Source organism: Myotis brandtii, unplaced genomic scaffold, assembly GCF_000412655.1.
Source record: "Myotis brandtii unplaced genomic scaffold, ASM41265v1 scaffold422, whole genome shotgun sequence".
Taxonomy (NCBI): domain Eukaryota; kingdom Metazoa; phylum Chordata; class Mammalia; order Chiroptera; family Vespertilionidae; genus Myotis; species Myotis brandtii.
In genome coordinates this window covers 1,258,386-1,278,873 of record NW_005366171.1, presented here as the reverse complement: position 1 = coordinate 1,278,873, position 20,488 = coordinate 1,258,386, and the positions used below count along the sequence as shown (strand labels likewise).

Sequence of the window (20,488 nt, the reverse complement as noted above, 5' to 3'; positions counted from 1 at the left end):
CAATCCCCCATCCAGACCCCGGCCACCGCTGATGGTTTCTATCACCTTAGCTTAGTTTCGCTGGTCTAGAACTTCATAGAAATTGAATTATACAGTATATATGGTATGTATTCTTTTGTCTGTCTTCTTTTGTTCCATGTAATGATTTTTAGACATATTAGTAGTTTATTCTTTTTTTTTTTTTTTTTTTTACTGAGGAGTATAGAGTTCATTGTTTTTTGCCTAGTTGATGCATAAAGTTTCAAACTTGTTTTATCTTATTTGGGAAAAGGCTACTTTAGATTCTGTTCATATCCTCCTGTTGGCAAAAGACATCTGGTCTGTAGTTATATGGGGAAAATATACCAGGCACCCTGAGTTTTATGCCTGCTTATTAGTTGTCGACACTGATAAGAAGTGAGAGAACAAGAGAGAAGACAGATGGTTTGTAGAGCTTTGCTGACTTTCTAAATGGCTCCTTGACACAGTTATTCTGGCCTCTGCCCCCCTGTGAGAGCTGTGAGGGCAGTGCAGGGGAAATCCCCTGGTACTTAAGAGGACGCTGAAAGATGAGGGCCAGCATCGGGCCCCTGCTGTGTGTGTGAGGCACCTGTATGGAGATTCTTCATGGAATCTAATCCCAGCTTTTGCCCTTGTCATAGACATGTGGCCAAGGAGCAGCTGTAATGAGTCCATATTTAAAGAGTTTAAGCAGAGTTAAAGAATACAAGTAATTGCTTAAAGAAAAATATTAATTAGTTAACTTTCAATGATTTGGAGATGAAATATTCAGTTTGTTATTTATCTGTGGTAGAGCCTTTCTCATTCCTTCTTCAGTTTACTTAACTTTTTTGTTGCTTTTTAGCTCCTTTAACAATAAGAAGGGGAAATGAAATTCCATTTGCTTTTAGTAGTTATAAAAGGGGTTTGTGTATAGGTGAGGGAGATTGAAACTGTTTTCTAAAATAAAAAACACCTTTGTAACTTTAGGCAAGTCACTTAATATATCTGAAACTTAGTTTCCTCGCTGACAAAGTGAGTCAAATACCTACATACCCATCTCACAAGATACTTAACATAATTTATACAAATAACATGATTTATACAAAAGTACATTATAAATGTTAAAGTTTTATTGAAATATATCTATTATTTTTATATTTATAACTGTTCTATTCTTCCTTTTTCCTTAAAGAAAGATATTTGATTCCTTACTGCAGAGGTGAAATATCATATGTGACTTTCTTAAAAACCAGCCATTATAAAAAAAATCTAATTGTTAAAAAATGTGCTACTTTAAAGTAAAAAAAAAAGTTCTACTTTGAAAGATTGTCTAGAGGATCCCTATTGTGTGCATGTTGTACAGTGAGAAGCAGAGTCAGGAGTCCTGAGCCTAATTGGCTTTTCGACCCAGTTACGTGGTAGGAACTCTCTGTCTCAGTTTTCTCAGCTAGAAAACATGGGAAACAATCCATATTCTGTCACAGGAGTGCTGTGATTTTATTATTATTTTACTAACGTGAATTACAAGCATTTATTGTAGTTTTCTGTGAATGCAGATTTCTACATATTGGGCTTGCTTTAAATTATATCCACTTAAGGCATGCATTTAATTCTATTTTTGGAAAAGAACTGAGATATTGTCATCTTCTGCCATAACTACACGATCATCGCAAAGTCATTTCTTAACAGTTCCAACGGATTGAAGAGTAGTTGTACACATAGTCATACTGTTTGTGCCATCGTTCCGCTAAAAGCTAATGACAGGAGTGGGGACACAGCTACATCCATTGTTAAGGCCCGTGCATTATTCATTTAACATCTGCTGTTGGTTCTCTTTCTCCCTGTGGGGGAATAAATTACAGCACATCAGCACATTTTTCATGCTTTGTGTTTAAGCATTTAAAAGTCATTGATTGTACTATTGATATTATTTTATTCCTGCTTGTTTGGCAGCCCCTGAGGTGATCAATGACCACGACTACAGCCAGCAGTGTGACATTTGGAGCATAGGTGTCATCATGTACAGTTTGTAAGTAGCCCAATAAACATACCGTTTAAAATGAATAGTTTCTAGCAGTAGAATCATGTAGACTTTAAATTAAAACTAAACAATATAGTTTTTAAAAAGTGACTGGAGAACCCATTGGGAAGTCCCTCTTAAAGCTCTCTTATTCGTTGTCCGGCACATGCGTTAGGTATTTTTTAATACTATGCATTTATAACTTTCAACTTTGCTTCCTACTGACCTGCAAATGCTACAATGCACTGTATGATCTGGGCCAGGTGAAAAACTTGCCTTAAAACTTTCTGATCCTTTGCTACAAACCCTGCTTCTTTGTATATTGTCAAGAGATTCACTCACTAAGAGCCCATCATGTAGCGGAGGTCCTGGGACCCGGCACTCAAGCCCGCCAGTGTGACGGGTGGGCACTAACCGGAGGTTCGGCCGGAGTCCCCGTATCGCATGCCTCTGGGTCTTTGCTCATGCAGTTCCTCCTGCCTAGAATGTTCTCTTTCTTTTCTACTGACCTCTCTCCTAGCTGTGCCAGGGCAAAGATTAACGCCTTGTATCTCCCTAATTCCTACTCTACCTCGGTAGAGTTACTATGTTTATTATGTATACTTTCCCAGAGGATGTAAGGCAACGTATAAAAATGCATTGAAAGAAAAACAAAATAATAAAATAAGAATATTTAACCAGGAAGGTTTGCACATGTGTAAATTTGAATGAGTTAATTGCTCACTTCTCTGAGTCCTCCTATCACTTTTAAAAACTAGATTATAATGTTGTGATATAATTATTGTATTATCTGTATTGTGTCTATTTTCCTTGCTCTGAATTCCCTGAAGGACAGACATCGTGTTTATCTTTGCATCCCTGGTATCTGGCACAATAGTAGGCATGCAGTCAGTGCTCAATATATGTTTGTTAAATCGAATTAAAGTGAATTTTCTAAGAGGTGCCCTGAAAAGTTACTGACCATTGGTCTGCCTCTTGGCGAACATGAACATTTTTATGTTGATGCAACATTAGTTTTATGGTCATATTGAAGATGTCACTGTGTACTGCCTCTTCCAGATCTTTTCTAAATATTGACATCACAATAGTCACATTTTCAGTTTTGTGAAATGGAATGCACAGGCAGTGGAAATAGGATGATGTGATTATAGCTGTAACTCAGATGGTCAACATACATTAACTGCTTAGGTTGCATAGAGTATAAATGTATTCACAAAATGTTGATCATTGTTTTGTGCTGGTTAGAATCATGTAAAAATTCGGAGCCTTAGTCTTTTAATTAAAAATGTAACCATTTTGCCCCGCTGGAGTGGCTCAGTTGGTAGGTTGCCAGTTCAATTCCTGGTCAGGGCACACACCTGGGTTGCGGGTTTGATCCCTAGTTGGGCATGTATGGAACGCATCTGATTGATGTTTCTCTCTCACATCTATGTTTCTCTCCCTATCTTCTCTCTCTCTCTCTCTCTCTCTCTCTCTCTCTCTCTCTCAAATAAAAAAAATATATTAAAAAATATATAACCATTTTAACTTAGTGTTTTACACTCTCAAGACTTTCTAGACAACACAAGTCAAATTATAGGTATAATCTAATATTACACAATTCATGTGTTTGCTGCCTTCTCAATTCTAATTTGGTGTGAAGGAAAGTGATAGTGTATTAATATGTTAAAATTTTTCTCTTTCTTAAAGATATAATTTTAATTTTTCTGTGTCAGACCATGGCTGCATCTCACCACAAAGGACACCTGTTTTCTTTACAGTAGACTCTTACTTAGCTAATCAGTGCCTATTCATTAACCTGCCTGAGCCCAGTGGTCTCATAGATAATTTCCTCACCCAGGCACAGACATATTACCTTCTCCAGGGGGTTATTTTCTTGTTTGTCAGTTACTGCTGATTTATTTCTACTTAATTGGACAATGATAACATACTTCTTCAAGGTGAAATTAACATAAATATTCTTTATGTGTGTATCCACTGCTGCTCTGATTCCTGTGAATGCCACAGGAAATAATAGGGAAGCTTTAAGAGGCATTTTTCATGGCTTGGATTTCCTTTTCTGGATGTGCAGAAAATTGCTATCATAAAATTTCACATGCTGCTGATTGACCAACCATTAGATACATTCTTGTGTAAGTAAAATTGGAAAGGACGGAAAAAAGTGGAATTTTAGAAACGTAGCCCTTAAGCTATAGTTGCATGCCAGCCAGGCAGTGCAGGAGCAGCTAAGGAATTGGTAAATGTGCATGTCCCTGGTTATTAGCAGACTCAATGAGCTGGGCTCTGCTGGCCTATGCTTGTTACAACAGATAGTAATTGTCCATAAGACCATTTTTCTGGCTCTTTAAAAATTGCATTTTAAAAATAAATAATAGGTAAGTAAAATCAGAGAGAGAGGAGGGTCAGGATGAGCTAAAGCAGTAAAAAAAGTATTAAAATAAGAGTTTGTGGAGCAATTTGGTAAATACCTATCTATTTCTTAACAAGAACCTGTTGGGAAATGAAAAGCCAATATTGTCCATCCTAGCTTGATAAACTAAGATGAAAACAAGTTTTTTTTTCCTTATCATTTTCATGCAAAACATTTATCAAATTATACTTATTCAGAAAATGTTCATGGGAAAGACTTTTAAAGAACTTAAAGAAAAAAAATCCATAGAAATGTAACTTTTGAGAGGCTTAGAGATCATTATACTTAAATACATAATAGACCAGAGCCTGGTTGGTGTAGCTAAGTGGTTAGAGCATCGGCCTGCTCACTGAAGGGTCACAGTTTCCGTGGCAAGGGCACATACCTGGGTTGCAAGTTTAAACCCCAGCCCTGGTTAGGGCTCATGCAGAGGCAACCAATCAGTGTGTCTCTCTCACGTCAATGTATGTCTCTGTCTCTCTCTGTCTTTCTGTCTCTCTCTCTCTTGCTCTCTCTCCTTCCCTTTTACTCTAAAAATCAATGGAAAAAATATCCTCAGGTTAGGATTCACCATAATAGGCCAGCATTTGGGAAGTATAATAGAATTGCGCCCTTTTATTCTTTCAGCAGTAAATGCAAACTATGCAATCTCGAGAGGTGAAGAATAGACATACAGAGTGGCCTCTGTGATGAGTCCAGGTCCACCTTCTGTCCGGTTGTCACTGGGAAAACCTGGTCATTGTACACAGGGCTGCTCTCCAAGGTCAGGGTGGACAGTAATGAGCGTGGCTAACATTTGTTGAGAGTGGATGATGAAGAACCAAACTCAACTTTTAAGCATGTTTTTGTAGTTTGGGACTGGATTGTATACTGAAGCACAGTCTTGCCGTGCGCTTTGTGAAGTATAGCACAATTTTTCCTTTTAAAAGATTGTAATGACTCACAGTTCTATGTTCTAGACCAGTGGTTCTCAACCTTCCTAATGCCGCGACCCTTTAATACAGTTCCTCATGTTGTGGTGACCCCAAACCATAAAATTATTTTCGTTGCTACTTCATAACTGTAATTTTGCTACTGTTATGAATCGTAATGTAAATATCTGATATGCAGGATGTATTTTCATTGTTACAAATTGAACATAATTAAAGCATAGTGATTAATCACAAAAACAATACGTAATTATATATGTGTTTTCCGATGGTCTTAAGCAACCCCTGTGAAAGGGTCGTTCGACCCCCAAAGGGGTCGCGACCCACAGGTTGAGAACCGCTGTTCTAGAATGTGCAAACAAGCTCCTGTTCATACATCCTGCTCATGGTGGTACTGATGTTGGTCATTATATAAATACTCAGCTTTCACCTTTCAGACCGAAGGGTGAAATCATCATCATCTGATTTTTCTCATTCAGACCTTCTTCACTTTGTATACTATTTTGGGAGAGTGTGATCATTTTAATGGATTTTTTTTTTTTTAGCTTTGACCCAGAGCCTGTAGACATTCCCAGGGTTATTCCTGGTTTAGTCTTACTGACATGTGTACAGTAGTTTACCATGGATTAAACTCTTACATGGTCACTTAGACTCTGATGATGCGTATTAGACTCTGCTAATTCATTATATTTTTCCATAAGTTTAGTTTGGATTATGTGCTTTAAGCATTGCATTATTCTTGCTCACAATAAAGTGTGTCTCCTCCATTGTCTGCAACTATTGCTGTGTACACACCTTCCTGTATTATAACCCCATTTAAGCTTAGTGTTTCCCCTCCTGGAAGAGCTTTGGGTCATTTGCAGATCTGGAGGTTCCAGTGTATACAAGAGCCCGGCACTGACCTTGCAAAACCCCTTTGCTTCCATTTCTGCATCCAGAGAGGTATCCACCTCTTCCTGTGTATATATTGCATGCCACTGAGTTGGCTCCGACTCTCAGAGGCCCTTTGAATGAGTGAGTCCACAATGTCCTGTCCTCACCAACCCTGCTCAGCTCCTGCAGACTCATGCCTAGTTCTTCTGTTACAGAATCAGTCCATTTCATATTTGCTTTTCCTCTTTTCCTGCTGCCTTCAATTTTTCCAAGCATTGTTGTCTTTTCCAAAGACCCCGTCTTCTCTTATTGTGTCCCACGTAGGACAGCTTCAGTTTTGTCATTTTTGTATTAGGCTTAATTTGCTCTAAGACCCATTTGCTCATCTTTCTGGCAGTCCAGAGTACATAGAGATTTTGTCCAACGTATTTCAGATGAATTCGTTTTTTCCCATCAGCCTTCTCCACTGTCCAGCTTTCACATCCATGCGTATCTTTGGGAACACGAGGGTGTGGATGAGCTTAGCCTTGGTCTCTAATGACTCATCTTTACTCTTGAGGACCTTCCCTCATTCTTACACTTCTGCTCTTTCAAGTCTCAGTCTTCTCTTGATTTCTTGGCTGCAGTCTCCCTTTTTAAAATCTTTTATTTTTTAATTTTATTGTATTTATGGGGGTGACATTGGTTAATAAAATTGTATAGGATTCAAGTGTGGTCTTCATTTGAATTGGTGACTAAACCAAGGTAAGCAAAATCTTTAACAGTTTCAGTGTATTCAGTTCTATCCTGCTTCCTGTCCTTTACTTAAATATGAAGCACCATTACTCCCAAGTCCTGTGGAAACTTAATTTTTAATAGCCTTATGTTGGTTTTTAAAAACCTAAAGAAAATGATTGCCTTTGTTGTAGGTTATGCGGAGAACCACCCTTTTTTGCAAGCTCAGAAGAGAAGCTTTTTGAGTTAATAAGAAAGGGAGAACTGCGTTTCAGTGATCCAGTGTGGGATTCCATAAGTGATTGTGGTAATATAGATTTGTTATTGTTTACCAAAGCAAATATATGTAACATAAGAAAGTTTGCTAGTAATTCTGTCTAGTCTTTAAATTTATTTGTAGAAATAACACTATTTACTTGTGGAAATAGTGGTATCTTCACTGTGATTGTTACAGTCAAAACTTCCAATCAAAACAGAATATACTGAGTGAAAATCCAGGAGGAAATTTGCTGATTATCTAGTTAATTTTTACTATAGAATATAAACCAGATACTCTATGTAATAAAACCTCACTGTAGGCCTTACACTTTATTTCTTGGCCATTTATACTGATGATATTCGTTTTATAATTGGCATCTTTCCTTTATGTCCTACAGACCTAATTCTGAATAAATTGGAAATTGTTACTAATTGTAGTTAAGATAATAAGATATTCAGAAGTTTCCTTTATTTGCAGCTAAAAGTGTTTTGAAACAACTTATGAAAGTAGACCCTGCTCACAGAATCACAGCTAAGGAGCTGCTGGACAACCAGTGGATAACAGTAAGTCACAGGAGTACTTCTTTCTGTTGGACAGTCTTCCATTGCTTATTTCTTTTCTTTGGCCTTGTAGCTTATATACCATTTTTCTAAAAAATAGTCAGTTTGTCTCATCTTCTGATTAGTTAAAAAAATTGAGTCTTGACACATTTCTGAAATGGGTATTTTCAAGCTGCTAAAACTACTACCACGGCTGTTAGAGGTTTAAATGAACTTTGCTTTACTTCATGCCATGAAGATAGCAAGTCCAGTAGGGTAGAGCTGAGAAGTATTAATTATTAAAGCTGTGGAACAGTGAAGAGTCTGTATAGTCTGTAAAGCACTGGAACCACCCACTTCTCTTCAAAGAATCTTTGGGGACTCAGAAAAGCCAATGTCTCCTAACAGTGGCTGTTGCCTAGCTTGCAATCTTGAGCAATCACTCATTTACATATTTTTTCCCCATTAGACTGAATTCCTTGACCCTGTGTCTTAACTGATCTTTGTATCCCTGAACCCAGAACATTACCTGGTTACTCTAGGAACCGTGGAAGAGGCCACTACTTAGCTCTCAATATTTATTCTCCCTGTCTTCTATGGTAACAAAGATCCTGACTTTTAGCTGGAAACATTGCTGTCTGGTGTTCTTTGCTGGTGATCCCGTCTTTGCTAGTTATTGTGATGGTCAATGAGATCTGAATGGAAGTAGTGCAGTTTCTGGGAAGTGTCCTTAAATGGAGGGGCTATGGCATTCCTCATGCCAGTCTTCTTTCCTGGAGACTGGAATACAGATGTGATGGCTGGAGTTTGAGTAGCCATATCGGAGTGGAGGATGGCAGAGCAACACGATGCAAGGAACCAGGGCTCGCAGCTCACAGAGCTGCCATTCCAGCCCATGACTGCCTCCCTCCAGACCTTTTTCTATGAGCAGGCAACAAACTTCCGTCACCTTTAAGACACTGCAGAATGTGCAATTGAACCTAGTACCCATTAATACAGTACTCAAATAATTGTTGAACGAGTCAGTGGTTCAGTAAATGAATTAGTCTGGAGGTATCTCCGAAAATGTCTGGGAACTGAGACTGGAGATTTGTCAAGACGTATAGGAATATTGCTGAGCAGTAATCATCTATGAAAAACATTATTTTACATCTGTTACTCTGACAGTATGTTAGGTACTGGAAATATGTGATATGCCCACATTGCAGTAGTATTTATTGTTGAGAGATGATGGTGGCTTAGACAGGACGGTAGCAATAGAGTTGAAGAGAAATGAATGTGATATCTATTTTTTAGGTATATTGACAGGATTTGGTGATGGATTAGATGAGAGATGAGCAGAAGGGAGGATTCAAGGATGACTCCTAGATTTTACGTTAACAGTTGGTTGGACAGTAGTGCCACCAACTGAGATGTGGAAGATTGTAAGCTAAAAATAGGTTTTTGGTTTGTTTGTTTGTTTTTTGTCTGGGGAAAGGGTGGTGACTCAAGAGTTCCACATTAGATATGCTAAGTTTGAGATGCCTGTGTGGCATCCACATAGATAGATCAAATATAATTGAATACCTGAGTCTGGAGCTGGAAAACTCTGATCTGAAACTATAGTTGTGGGAATCGGGAGTATATAGATGCCATATAAAGCTATCGGGCTGAAGAGAGAAATTGGGAAGAAAATAGGGATAGAAAGGAAAAGAGACCCCAGCACCCTGCTTTTAGATACTCCATCATTTAGAAGAGGAGGAGCTAGCAATAGAGGCTGAGAAGGAGCAGCTGGTGAGGGAGGAGGGAAATTCTGAGAGCGGTGTCAGGAAAGTTAAGTGGGAAAGATGTTTGAGAAAGAAGGGAGAGCAGACAGCTTGCAGGTAAAGGCTGCTGAACAGCCAAGATGAGAATGAGAATTTTCCATTGAAATGGCCAACAGAGAGGTTGATGGTGACCTGAAGGCCCAGATAAGTTTAGATACCATATCACTCTTCAATTTCTAATCACTTCTTTGAAGAATATTTTTTTCTCCAAGGGCTAAAAATATAGTCTTCACTCAAAAATGGGTTATATCTGCCCTCTCTAATGACTAAGTTGATCTCACAAGTCATTCTGTGCAACACATATTTCTGGCCTAAGTAATTGTGCAAATGAGCTAGCAGCTAAATAGACCATTGCAAAATGTACTGAGTAGATTTGTAGTACAGCAAAATCAAAAACTGTAAAACAGATGGTGTGCCTTTGAATCTATCTCTTTTCAGCATCACACAACATTCGGGTTTGGCCATGTAATTATTTGTGTTCTAATTAGTACAGCTTTATTTCTGGCTTTGGTCATTTTTCCAGAAGTCTCCATTTTTGAGCCTCTGTAACATTTGTTCCTATGTAGTCTTTGCCAAGTGGTTAGGGAAGCGACAGATAGTGTGTACTATATTGGACTATCCTAAGGAGTTCAGTGTCTGAAGTTTAGAATTCCGGCATTTTATAAACTTCTAAAAGGCAACACTCTTTTCTTCTTAACCACTTGAAGTCTTATTTCCTGTAATTCATATCCTGTGTTTGAAATAATCTAAAGGGAACCTGTCAGTTCTCTCAGTGTCTTGCTGCTTTATAACCGGAGCTTATCTTTTGCAATATCTAACACATAGTAACTTTTTTTTTTTCAAAGAGCTTTATTGGATAAAAAGTTTCTAGGGTTTAACTTATGTATTGTCCATTTTGAAGTATGGAACATATCTCAAGAGTATTCTGAGGAACGTTGTTTCTCTCTGTACATTTAAGTGAATGGAACTTAAAATAAACACATATTGTCATTCTGATTTCAAAAATCAAAAGATTAGATGTAAGGAAAAAGGCCAAGGGATGACTTTTCTATAAAGGAAGAGTTTGATGATAACTGGCCTGTCATCCTCCTGCATCCGCTTCTTCCCTTTGTCCTCTTTACTCTCAACAGTGGTACAGGAGTGTGTTCCCTCTTATTAGATAACTAGAGGCCCGGTGCATGAAATTTGTGCACTGGGGGGGGGGGAGTGGTGTCCCCTCAGCCCGGCTTGCCCCCTCTCACAATCCGGGACCGCTGGCTCCTAACTGCTTGCCTGCTTGCCTGCCTGATCGCCTCTAACCACTCTGCCTGCCTGCCTGATCACCCATACCCACTCTGCCTGCCTGCCTGATTGCCCCTAACCACTCGTCTGCCTGCCTCATTGCCCCTAGCCCCTCTGCCTGCCTGCCTCATCGCCCCTAACCACTCACCTGCCTGCCTGATCACTCATACCCACTCTGCCTGATCACCCCTAACCACTCTGCCTGCCTGCCTGATTGCCCCTAATTGCTCGCCTGCCTACCTGATTGCCCCTAACCGCGTCTGCCTTGGCCCCTGCCACCGTGGCTTCATCCGGAAGATCATCTGGAAGGTCGTTTGGCTGTCCAGTCTAATTAGCATATTACGCTTTTATTATTATAGATTTCAGGTGCCTCTTGGTATTCCTCCAAGTCCCCTGGTGACAACTAACACCAAGAACTTTAAGCAAGATTCCCAGGTATTTTTATTTTATTTATTTATTTTTAAGAATATATATTTTTATTGATTTCAGAGAGGAAGAGAAAGGGAGAGAGAGATGAGAGATAGAAACATCAATGATGAGAGAATCATTGATCAGCTGCCTCCTTCACGCTCTCTACTGGGGAGGGAGCCTGCAACCCGGGCATGTGCCCTTGACTGGAATCGAACCCAGGACCCTTCAGTCCGCAGGCTGACACTCTATCCACTGAGCCAAACCAGCTAGGGCTTTCCTAGGTATTTTTAATGCCTACTTATATTTAAGAACCCTCCTGTAGATTAAGGAAACCGTTTTCTTCTACAGCTTGTCAAGAAGTAGTTTCCAGATTTGAGCTCTATTGGTATTATTCAGACAGTAATTCCTTAAACAGATTTTTTTTGGTGCCTACCATGTGCCAGGTGCTGTGCTAGGTGATAAAATGTAGTTATAGACATATAGGACATGATCTCTGACATAAGGAACTCACAATCTAGTAAGGGAAACAAGTTATGTATAAGATACAATGCAAGGGAGAAATGATACATGACATAAGAAATTGCCAAATGATCAGAGGTACAGAGACAAGCAAGTGTGAAATCAGGAATTCAATTTGACTGGCAGATAAGATGCTTGAAGGAAAGAAGTGGGAAATGAGACTTTTAGAAAAGGAAAGAAAATTGTGTGGGGACTTGAATCTCAGACTAGAATTTTAACTTCCAGTCATACGTATATAGTGGAGACCAATTGTAGGTTCTTTGAAATGAAATTATTGTTATAATGTATAAGCCTTCCAAGATGGCTTATTTTAAATGGGTCAAGAGTCATTTAAATGTCTATATTGATTTTAACAGGTATTCTTTTATTTTAATCCATTGGGCACTATAGGGGTACAAAGATGAATAAAATAGTCTCTCCCCTGGAGTAATTTCCCACAAATTACAGGGTTTTGTGCATTTTGCAAAGGCACATGTACTCAGGGTGTAGAGGGTCTAAATTTTAGAATAATCTTTCCTAATGTGTGAACAAGGCCCTTGTTCATTGATTTTAAAATTATTATTCATGGATTCTCATTAGTTTTGACCTTTAGTGTTAACATATATACACTATGTAAGCAAATGGAAAATTTCTGATGTCTAACTAATTGATGGATATTTTTTCCTACTATATATTTTCATCCTAAATATGTTAATACTCAACTTTTATTTTACTATACTTAGTTATTCTTAAATTCTGAATTATCCTATATAATAAAATCCTAATATGCAAATCAACCGAACGGCAGAACGACTGGTCACTATGATGGGCACTGACCACCACTGTGTTGAGCGTCTGCCCCACGAGAGGGATGCGACTGGTGGTGGCAATCGGGGGGGGGCGGGGCCGGCCAGCAGGCAGTGCCAGGCTGCCAGCCAAGGTAGGTGCCAGCAGAGGCCCCCCCCAATCGCCCCATCTTCTGGTCGCCCCACAGATGGCCCTGATCGCTGACCAGGCCTAGGGACCCTGCCCTATATATTGGGAACAGTCTCTTAGATTTAAAAATTAAAACCTGGCAAGGCTACTCTAACACTGAAAAAACAGGATGATGCAGCGATGACATGCGTGGACTCTGGCTTGCACATTTTGTGGTCAGCCCTGATTCTGACACTTATAACTGTGTGACAAAGCCAATTACTTAACTTCTCTCTGCTTCAGTTTTTCCACCCATAAGATGGGGGAAATGGTACTACTGCCTCAGAAGGATCATGTTATGTACTACTTTTTATAATCAGGCAAAAAAATGTAGCTGCCTATACAACAACAAGATGCCTTTCACCTGTATGAAAAGTATGGTCACTGATGCATGCAGTGTTTTGGATTGCAAGAGGGATGTCTGACTGCCGGTTTAGGCCCAATATCCCCCGAGGGGTCCTGGATTGCTAGAGGGCGCAGGCCGGGCTATTGTGGCCCTGCTTAAAGGTTTTTATAAAAATTATGTAAAGAAGCAGCTCATGAACCAGAAACCTTGGGGATTTATTCAATATTCAATGATTGATATATACTTAATAATTCAACAAATATGTACTGAATAGCTGTTACGTGGAGGACACAAGGAGGAATCTGGTACAGGCCTTACAGGCCTTTCCCACAGGTTTTCCACAGGGTTCAAAAGAAAAACTCAGGCAGAAAATGAGTATATAATGTGTGTATAAATATATATAAATATATACCCTACATATTACATATAGCCATATAGCATATAATAAAATATATCCAATTGGGTTTTAAAGAAGAGAGCTATTATTCTCTTTGGGGATTAAAAAACTACTTAAAGTGAAGGTAATATGTGATCTGGCTCTAAAAAAGATGGGAAGAAGTAGAAATTAATATTGGAGTCATGGTAAGAAGGAGGGGGATTCAGAATAGAAAGAACTTGACAAAGATTTAAAGACAGAAAACAAAAATAAGTGTATTCTGAGAATATGAAGTTTATTGGCAGTTCTACTTTTCCAGAACCTGGAAGACATGTAGGCGAGTTGTGGGGAATTCAGCAGGAACACAGGCAGAGCTGTTTTCTGTAGACCTGGGCTTACACAGAGAGGACTTTATATCTCACTTGTTTTGACAGTGGGTTGCTACTGGAAGGCACTGAAGTCCCAGGATCACAGCTGAGTTTACATGAATTTTCTCCTTTGTCTTCCTCAACCTGGAAGTTCCTTTGTTCTCTTTTCCAAAGTTTGTAGCTCACTCACCAGCAATGTGCCAGAGTTCTCGTTCTGCTCTGCATCTTCTCTGAGCCTGTTGCTGTCAGTATTTTTAATTGAGATACCCTGGTAGATGTGCAGTGGCATCTCTCTGTGATTTTAATCTGCATTTTGTGAATTACAAATTAAATCAGTCACCTTTATTTATGCTTATTGGCTTTTTTATATCTTCTTTTGCAAAATGCCTGTTCAAGTCTTTCCCCCATTTTTCTATTCGGTTTTACCTTTTACTTCTTGATTTGTAGAGATTTGTTACATAGTTTAGATATAGGCCTTTTGTCATTCACAAATAAATACACGTGCATTCACAAGATTGGAAGATGCTGACTTAAGAAAAGAGCAAGGGAAGGATTACTGCAAATCCTCACCCAAGCAGATGACTTTGAAAAAGAATAGATTATTGGAAATGCAGGGTTCTGAAACTGACCCCTGCAAACTATCCTTCCTTGATGGCCCTTGGAACATCTCCTTTTGCAGCCAGATGCCCGCACACACCAATTTGAGGAATGTCAGTTTGGAATATATTGAGTTGGCTTTTATTTTTCCAGCATTATTGAAATGTAATGCTACCTAATAAAGATGGAATATGCAAATTGACTGTCACTCTGTCACAAAGATGGCGGCGCCCATAGCCACAAGATGGCGGTGTCCAATCCCCTCAGCCCCGCCGTGGCAGGCAGGCGGCGCAGCTGGACCTGCCCCCAGGAGTCCTCCAGTCCTTTCAGTCCTGCCGGCGGTGAGCTGGCAAGCGGCCCTGCAGAGAGCAGACAGCAGGGCCTGCTTGCGGGTCGCCGCAGCGACCGGGAGAGCTGGCAAGTGGCCCTGCAGAGAGCAGACAGCAGGGCCTGCTTACTCGTTGCCACGGCGTTGAGCAGTTAGGTCCTGCAGAGAACCCCGGGGAGTGGGCCTAAGCCGTCAGTAGGACATCCCCTGAGGGCTCCCGGATTGGAGAGGGTGCGCGTTGGGCTGAGAGGAATCCCCCGCCCCCCATGCATGAATTTCATGCACTGGGCCTCTAGTTGACACATAACATTGTAAAATTTAAGGTGTACAACATAATGACCTGATAAATGCATTTATTAGGAAATGATTACCACAATCAGTTTAGTTAATACTTCTGTCATATCACAGTTATAGGTTTTTTTCTGGCAATGAGAACTTTTAAGATACACTCTCTGAGCAACTTAAGCACATGCCATACAGTATTGAAGGCTCAGCAACACCTCTAGCTAGAAGTTCTTAGCAGGCAATTGAAAATGTGTTTCTGGAATAATGGCAAATTACTAAATTTCTCAGGCTGTTTCCTCCTGAAGAATAGGAATATCAACACCTACCTGTCTACTCATGTAGTTGCTATACTCGTGGGGGAAAAAATCAATGACTTGAAAAATGTTAAAGTGGCATACAATTGCTTACTTTAGTGGTTGTTATTACCTTGATATGCTGTTGCCTTGGCCTCATCGAGAACCATTAGGACATATTTGGTGATTTTATTGGGTGCTATCAGTTCTTTGTGGGTATCTGCAACTTACATTATTTCTTTTCCTACTGTAATTTACATTAATTATTAGTCATATAAAATAGTTTAAATTAACCATGGTAAATGATTTAAATGATAAATAAAACAGAAAAAATAACTTTCTCCTTCCATTAACCTCATTCCCTCTTACTAAAGATAACTGTTGTTAAATCTCTTATGTGTTCTTTCAAAAATATTCTGCACATTTTGTGTATGTACTTTACCCAATGGGTTCATATTATGCAAACTATTCTTTTTTATCTAATATATCTTGGAAAGATTTTCTTATTTAAAAAAAAAACCAGCATTGTATCCCCAACTCTGGATACACAATTATTTTGTAAATAATTCCCAGTGAATATACTAGTAGATCATTTAAATTGTTTCATATCTTTCCTATTATAAACAGTGGTACAATAAATGTCCTTGTAGCCCTGGCCAATGTGGCTCAGTTGGTTGGAGTGTCGTGCTGTACCCTGAAAAGTTGTAGATCCGATTCCCAGTCAAGGTACAAACCTAGGTTGTGAGTTCTATCCCTGGTAATAGTGCATCCAGAAGGCAGCCAATCTATGTCTTTCACATCGATGTTTCTCTCTCTTCTTTCCTCCCTGTCAAAAATCAGTGAAAGACATATCCTCGGGTGAGGATTAATAGCAAAAATGTTCTTGTAAATATATATTTACATACTGTCAGCAAATCTATAGGATAAATTCTTAACAGTGGGCTGATTGGCCAGAGAATGTGCATTACACACAGATTATTACTAATTTACTCTTCCATAAAAAGCAAGTAAAAGAGAGAGCCTGTGTCCCCACACCCTCACCCTCACCAACAAGGTATTAGCAAATTTAAATTATATCCATCTATTAGGTGAAAATTGGTATCTCATTTTGATTTGGATTTTGTATGTTTTTAAAAAATAAATTGACTTCCATTTTTCTATTGAAAAAATTATTCCTAGAAAGATTATAAAATGAAGCGTTCTAGCTATTTGCAAAAAGTAGAAAATGATGACTATAAGCTAAAGAACCAGACTGTTTCCTTTTAGTTTTGCCAATTTTATGTTATATACCATCTTACCCTAGTTCATACATATCATTCATTCATTTTAAAAATACCTATTGCCCTAGCTGGTTTGGCTCACTGGATAGAGCGTCGGCCTGCGGACTGAAAGGTCCCAGGTTCGATTCCGGCCAAGGGCATGTACCTTGGTTGCAGGCACATCCCCAGTAGGGGGTGTGCAGGAGGCAGCTGATCAATGTTTCTCTCTCATCGATGTTTCTAACTCTCTATCCCTCTCCCTTCCTCTCTGTAAAAAATCAATAAAATATATTAAAAAAATACCTATTGTTTACAAAATACAGATAGGCACTGTCCTTGAAAAGGCAAATTTTGTTAGATGAAGACATACATTTGGGTCTGCATTTGTGGAACCTGTCTACTAAAGTATTAAATCCAAATCTTAGTATCAGACCAATGCTTCTCCATGAATGTCCATATTTCCAGTTTTTCATAAAATAGTCTCAGCTATCAGTTAACCAAAATGTTGGTTTTGTACTTGGGATAGCCTCAGATTATCCACCTATTTCTGCTGCTTTCTTGCAATTTGCTCCTTCATAGTTGATAAGTTCAGTGTCTGGCCCCCTGAAAACAGCCAGCAAAGAGAGTTCAAGGGTCAGTGTTCTGATGGTGGGATGACATACAATCCACAGTGTCTGTCCTAACAATTCCACCCATTTTTGTTTGGTTCATTGGTTCATTTGTAATTTCTGTTGAACCTAGAACCCCGATGACACACAACCCTGGGCCACTTATTCATTGGTCAATCCAAGCATTTGATGTGATTCATTTTGCAACTACTGGCAGCTAGAAGGGGAGAGTCTAGTAAGTTATTGGCTGGACTTTAGACAACAGGGAAAATCTGGAATCGATACTATCATTTATGCACAAATGGATATAGGAAGGAAAGAGTTAAAATTTTTCAAATAGTAGATTGTTTTTGAGGTGATAATGCTTCTATTCTAGATTCTTTGCTCTTCCCTACCATCTCTTTGGAATGACAAATAGGGTAATTTCATTGAGTACAAAGGCACTTTCCTTTAGGCGTGTAGGGTGTTGGTCACCAAGCTCTTGGGTGTATGTGTATGTAAACTGAGCATTTGAGAGATTGCTAGAAAGGCCGATTCAAGATAATACAGGCAAGTCTTGCTTTGCACAATAGTGCAGGACTGTAAAACTAGTACAGGTTGAAACTATGCACAGCAATTTAATCAATGGAAAAAATTAGATTATGCTGTGGTAACAAGTGACCCCCAAATCTTCATACTCTTGATGCCTTCCCCCCGCCCCCCCCACATTGTCTGGAAGGAGGAGAGTCCTCATTTCTGTGTCCACTCTGGGACCCAGGCTGAAGGAGGCCTCATTTCTGTGCTTTTATAGTTACCAAGGTAAGAATTAGGAACATGATGAATTGCATGCTATCTTTTAAAGTTTCCACCCTGAAATGATACATATCATTTCCAATCATATTCTACTTACCAAAACAAGTCACATAGTCATGTCTCAAAAGAGGTAGAGAAGTAAAATTCTACCATGTGCTTCAAAGAAAGGAATGTTGGGTGAGCAGCATTAGTAACTACTATAGTATCCAAAGAGTTAATTTATGGGGAGTAAATCAGAAAAGGTAATTGAGGATTGGGATTACAGACATACATGTTCGATTGTCTCTGCCTGATAGCAAAATAGTCAAGTTGAGGCAAAGTTGTATGTACTAGTCTTCCAGAACTCTGGACCCTGTGATTACATGAAAATTAGGGTTGAAGGTCAAGGAGAAGCCAGGAAGTTGTAATAGAGACTAGATGGATCACAGGGATCAAGCAGAGTTGTTGACAGAGCCCTGAAGAACCAGAGCTCATTCAGGTGAGAGCTCTGAGACTATGTTCCATTCTATATGATTTCAAGTCTTTTATGGTCTTTTAGCCTCTTTTTATGCTTTATTTACATTTAAGTTGACAGCATCTTTGAAAGTTAACAGAGATGGCTCTCAAATTGAGCCTTGAAAGAAATGGAGGCCATGGGTTGGCAGAAGGCATGATTAGGGCATTCTGGAAGTAAATGGTAGAGGATGCATAAGTGCAGCGAAAAGTAGGGTACTATGAAATTGGTAAGAATATAAACCTTCTTAAAATAGAATGAAATAAAATAATCACAGGGAATTTCTTGCATAACTAGATCCTCATTTAGTCATTACTACTTAATGTTTGCCTTTAACCACAAATACATTAAACTTTACAAATCCTCAACAGTGTACTCAGATGGTGGCTTTTAAGAGTACCCTGTCTTATAGTATTCTGTGTCATTGACGTTTAATGCTTCAATCCACCCACATACCAAATTCATTCACTCCATAGCTGTACTTACATCTGAACTTTCCATTTTCATCTAAATGTGATCCAAACTTTCTCTACTAGTCTGAGTTATGAGAAAAAGTATTTAAGGCATACCTAGTCTAGCAGAAGCATTTGAGACTGCATGCATGGATTTCTTGGCATTGAATGGAATTTTTTTTTTTAAATATATTTTATTGATTTTTTACAGAGAGGAAGGGAGAGAGATAGAGAGCTAGAAACATCGATGAGAGAGAAACATCGACCAGCTGCCTCCTGCACATCTCCCACTGGAGATGTGCCCGCAACCCAGGCACATGCCCCCGACCGGAATCGAACCTGGGACCCTTCAGTCCGCAGGCCGACGCTGTATCCACTGAGCCAAACCGGTTTCGGCTGAATGGAATATTATATTTGAGAACAAGTGGGTAATATAAAGTAGTCAATTTTGGTATTGTATTGTCACATCTGGGATAAAAACAATGCACTGAATCAGTTATAAATCAATTGACCACCTTATATCTAAATCTCCCAGTCAACTAAGAGCTTTCAAATCTAACATCTATATTCTTGGACACAGAACTTGACTAATCAACTGAAGTTAGATTTTTTTTCCGAGACACTTTGGTATTCTATAGCCTTGCCCTTAGTGTGGGACCCACCAGACCTTGGGGAACTTCTTTCATCCTTTCTGCTTCCCTTTTACTTTTGTAAGAACAGGGCTATAAGGAGGCCTTTGAGTCCAGGGAATTGCCCTGTCATGCCCTTTCATACAGGGAGGGTGCTCCAATAGGTATCACCAGTTTTGCCATTTATTCAGCATTATAATTTTCCTACGTGACTTACAGAATTTGGGAGAATATATTACTAAAAGATTAAGACTCCTTTGAATTTTCCAGACTGTTTATAACACCAAAAATCATTGTTTGACATTAGGGCAATACGCTTTCTTCGGTGAGACCTACCAATGTGTTAGAAATGATGAAAGAATGGAAAAATAATCCAGGAAGTGATGAGGAAAGCACAGCAGATCAAAAGAACAAGTTGTCCAATCAAGAAAAGTTGGAAGGTTACCGTCTCGGCAGAACCAGCAAAAATGTCCAGGCTGTCACTAGCAATTCAGGAGAAGAGGATAGAAAACAGGTAGGAAGAACCAACAAAACCAGTAGGAAGAACAATTGTTTCATTTCTCCAACTCTGTCCTTTTTGTTGTTGGTTTGTAATGAAGGCCCTACATGATAAAGCAAGTAAAGTTCTTGTTTGAGACCATCATGATTCAGCAATGTGGCCAAAATGTTTATTTTCAGATCTCTGATTATATAGGGCAGGGTCTGCAAAGGCAGAGAGAATAAATGTTTTAGACTGTGGGAGCCGGGAGAGTCTCTGTCGCAACTTCTCAACTCTGATGTTGGAGCATGAAAACTGGCGTAGGCAATTTTAGACACAAACAGAATCAGGTGGTGTGTCAGGTTTGGTCCATGGGTCAAAATTAATGATTTTTTACTTTACCAGGCCATACAGTTTAGAATGAGTTTATGTATTACCTAGAAAAAGAGTTGTTTCATTATCCAGTTAATTGTTTATAATTTATGATA

The 20,488-nt window shown here is 39.1% G+C and overlaps 1 protein-coding gene across 9 annotated transcripts in view; it reads left to right on the top strand.

Moving 5' to 3' along the window:
- STK33 (serine/threonine kinase 33) overlaps positions 1–20,488 on the top strand; it is a 129,244-nt gene that overhangs the window by 94,030 nt on the left and 14,726 nt on the right. For 8 of the 9 annotated variants that reach the window (XM_014545840.1, XM_014545839.1, XM_014545838.1 and 5 more), the window contains 4 exons: positions 1,936–2,011; positions 7,123–7,235; positions 7,665–7,750; positions 19,830–20,036. In XM_014545840.1, coding sequence (XP_014401326.1) covers positions 1,936–2,011; positions 7,123–7,235; positions 7,665–7,750; positions 19,830–20,036 — 482 coding nt within the window. The remainder of the gene's footprint in view (positions 1–1,935; positions 2,012–7,122; positions 7,236–7,664; positions 7,751–19,829; positions 20,037–20,488) is intronic. The other variant, XM_014545834.1, reaches the window with a different exon arrangement.